This window comes from Sinocyclocheilus anshuiensis, unplaced genomic scaffold (genome assembly GCF_001515605.1).
Source record: "Sinocyclocheilus anshuiensis isolate Anshui unplaced genomic scaffold, SAMN03320099.WGS_v1.1 scaffold1561, whole genome shotgun sequence".
Taxonomy (NCBI): domain Eukaryota; kingdom Metazoa; phylum Chordata; class Actinopteri; order Cypriniformes; family Cyprinidae; genus Sinocyclocheilus; species Sinocyclocheilus anshuiensis.
The window spans coordinates 704414-708149 of NW_015536630.1; the positions used below are offsets into that span (position 1 = coordinate 704414).

The window sequence follows — 3736 nt, forward strand, 5'->3', positions numbered from 1 at the left end:
ACTTTTCAGAAATGTGGTTAGGTCCAATATGGAAAACCTTTCAAATGTGTCGAAACTTGTTTAGAGTCTCACATTAAATGCATCAATGTTTAGTGTGGCTCTCAGACCCAGAACAGAACATTAGGGTTAATTTCTAGCTTGTTTAATCAGGGTTATTATTGGTGGCTAAGACTTACACTATTAAAAACATTTTTGTTAATTTAAATAAATCTGAAAATAAATTTGCTGAAAATCTTAAACTAAAGGAAAATGAGAAATGTTGCATTGGCAACTAACTAAAATAAGTTTAAGCTGAAGCAGTAAAATTACTAACTGGAAATTAATAAATCTAAAACTGAAACTAAAACTGAAATAGAAATAAATTAAACCTAAATAGTAATATATAAAAATACAATAAAATAAAATAAAATAAAACCCTTTCTGTTAATTAAAAAATGTAAATTCTGAATTCTGTTAATTAAAATAAATAAACTGAAATAAATCTGAAATTAATTAGGTGAAAAACTTAAAACTAAACACAAATGTGACCCTGGAGCACAAAACCAGTCTTAAGTCGCTGGGGTATATTTGTAGCAATAGCCAAAAAACATTGTATGGGTCAAAATTATTGATTTTTCTTTTATGCCAAAAATCATTAGGAATTCCAGATTTTCAAATAGTTGTATCTTGGCCAAATATTGTCCTATCCTAACAAACTTATTTGGAAAAAAAAGCTTATTTATTCAGCTCAGATGATGTATAAATCTCAATTTCGAAAAATTGACCCTTATGACTGGTTTTGTGGTCCAGGGTCACAAATTAGAAATGTTGCCTATGTTTAAGCTGAAGCACTAAAATTACTAACTGGAAATGAATAGACTAAAACTAAACTATAACTGAATTAAAAATTAAATTAAGCCTAAACAGTAATATTTAAAATAATAATAACAATAATATGACAAAAGCACACAACAAACTTCCTAAAACTATAACCTAAAATTAAAAAGTAAACTGGAAATTTAAAATAAAAGCCAGTTCAATATATGAATAAAAATATGATGTGAAATGTGAAAATATAATACTACATAAGAAGATGAACTGACTTTAACTGAAATTGAGTGTTTACTGTTGTCCTTTTGTATTATTACACACTATTTTTCCTATTTAATACTGTAAAGCTGCTTTGACACAATCTGTATTGTTAAAAGTCAAGTCAGTCAAGTCAAGTCACCTTTATTTATACAGGTGACTTGACTTGATAAGAAATACTAAAAAAACACTAAGCAGCTTGCTGTCTGATGTACATGGTAAGATGTTGATTTGTCTTACAGATGGCAAAGAAGATGAAGAAGTTGGAGAAGGAGACAGTGGCCTGGAAATCCCGTTTTGATGGCTGCAATAAAGCTCTCATTGATATGGTTGCAGATGTAAGTTGCTCAGGTTATATATCAATCATACATCAATATTGTTGAAATCAGTTAACCATGTCAGGTTCTCCAAAGAACCTTTTAGTAAATAGTTCTTAAAAGAACCCTTTTTAACCATTTAATAATCTAAAGAAACTTTTTCCACTGTAAAGAAACTCCATGGATGTTAAAGGTTCTTCATTGAACCATAGATGCCAACAAAGAACCTTAATTTTTAAGAATTTATCCACTATCTATGAGAATTAAGAGAATGAATCTTCACCCAAATAGTGCTGCTGAGTCTTTCTAGTAGATACAGATTAAATATGATCAAGATTTTCTCACGCAGAAAGCGCTGAAGGAGAAGGAGTTTGAACTCATCACCCTGAAGACCCAGAAACTGGAGAATCTGTGTAGAGCGCTTCAGGACGAGAGGAAAACCCTGTATCAGAAGCTCCACGGGTCCCAAGAGCCTGGAGCCGAAGACTCGGCTGCTACCGAGCCAGTCACTACTGAGGAAACTACAGAGGAAGTGACAATCTCAACAGAAGCGGTCAGTCAAGATGCAAACACCCCCATTGAACCAACCTGTAAGTCTCCCGCAGATGCGACGCCGCTGACCAAAGAGCTTGCCAACCTGAAGGCAGAGAAAGCTCGGCTACAGGAACTCTCGACAGCGTTCACCATCCACCGCCACCTGCCGCCAGAGGCCTACGAGGACTCAAACAGCTGCGTTGAGAGCGCAGACGACGCTCAGGGTGAGCAACAGGTTGACACGGAGTTCAACTTCACAGAGGAGACCATCACAGACACAATGTCTGAAGAACATCAAGAGCTCAGAGACAAAGACATGCAGGCGGTTGATTAGACAGACTAATCTCAATGTCAGTTTGTCACATTCACAAATAAACTTTATACAAATACATCCATGTGTATCACGCTTGTTTGAACTTTGACACCATGCATTCATGTAGTATTATGTATTTTATTATGATATTATATTATACAAAAAATGGTTATATACGGTGCATACATTTGGAGAAACTTTATTGCAACTGCTGGAAATAATAGATACGTAATCATTTATCTGCTTTTTATTTTTGCTATAGTATTAATTACTCAAGCTAAAGCCTACAGCCAATTATTTCCAATTTCATTCATATTTTTGTGAAATAGTTTTTCGAGCTGGCAGATGAGAACCTGTGGATGAACATTGGTGAGTATAATTAGAAACCCAATGCAAAGTAGCCTACGTATTATGTTACAAGAACCAGCAACAAAGTATTAGGGCCAAAGCAGATGTATAAACATTATCCAAAAATTGTAAATCATAGATCATACATAGGGTTGCTTTGATTTTGAATAAAACTTTTAATTGGTCAAATCATTTTAGAGGTCTTAAATAGAAAAAAGAGAAAAAGACTCTAAATCATTCTCTAAATGAATTAATCTTCATTTCACTGTTTTCATAGCCTATCTAAAGAACGTTGGAGCTACTATGTAAAAACAGGAGAATTACCTCAGGATTTGACAGTTATGCAAGGAATTAATTATTCATTGTGATTATTGTGGGTGTTGGTCTGTATGGTGAAACTACAAACAAGTAGGCTACTGTTAATTTGTTTAACTGGATTTACAAAATTCCTAAATTATCTCATTTCATTTTGTTATGGAAGATTACTTAATTCAGGGTTCGTACACATTTTTACCAATAAATTTCCATGACTTTTCCATGACTTTTGAGACAATATTCATGACCTAAATGTTCCATTATTTTACAATAAGAATAAAAATCTGTTCAAATTATCATAGCATATGTTAACTAAAATGAATGACTATTAATGCTACTCGTTTGCTTTCTTGTTTTAGTAATAAGTACAAGCTGCAGCTGCGCCAGACGTTACTCCACATTTCACATTTCACATCACTGAATATTATCATTTATTTAACTGTGTGGCCAGGATGGCCATTTTGGTGTCATTTTGTGTGTATTTTTGCTGCTTAAATGCAACAAGCTGCGCTTTAGAGCCCTGCATTTCAGCCCGAGCCCAACGGCCCCAACTTATTTATGGCTTCGGGACAATTTTCACGTCATAGCTCAGACACGGGCCAGGCATCAGGCTTGCTTCCTCCTTATTTTTATATTTTAGATATCCATCAATTATTATGGTGATGACAAAAATTTGCCGCGCTGGTGGAAACAACACGAGACCGTGCTACCACGACTGTCAAGAGTGGCTCGGACGGTGTTTAGTGTCCAGCAGCAGCGAGTGCTGGAAGAGTTCCATGTTAAAGCGCACGCAAAGCTTGCCGCAAAACGCCAGCAAGTAATTACCATGATGAATGCCCCA

The 3736-nt window shown here is 34.8% G+C and overlaps 1 protein-coding gene across 2 annotated transcripts in view; it reads left to right on the top strand.

The window, feature by feature from the left end:
• Nucleotides 1–2293, top strand: part of LOC107654128 (beta-taxilin-like) — a 13310-nt gene extending 11017 nt beyond the window's left edge. The window contains exons 9-10 of one of the 2 annotated variants that reach the window (XM_016441057.1): nt 1311–1406; nt 1735–2292. In XM_016441057.1, the coding sequence (XP_016296543.1) occupies nt 1311–1406; nt 1735–2253 (615 nt within the window). In that variant the 3' untranslated portion in view covers nt 2254–2292. Of the gene's footprint in view, nt 1–1310; nt 1407–1734 lie in introns of both variants that reach the window. The other variant, XM_016441067.1, reaches the window with a different exon arrangement.
• The last annotated feature ends 1443 nt before the right edge of the window (nt 2294–3736 follow it).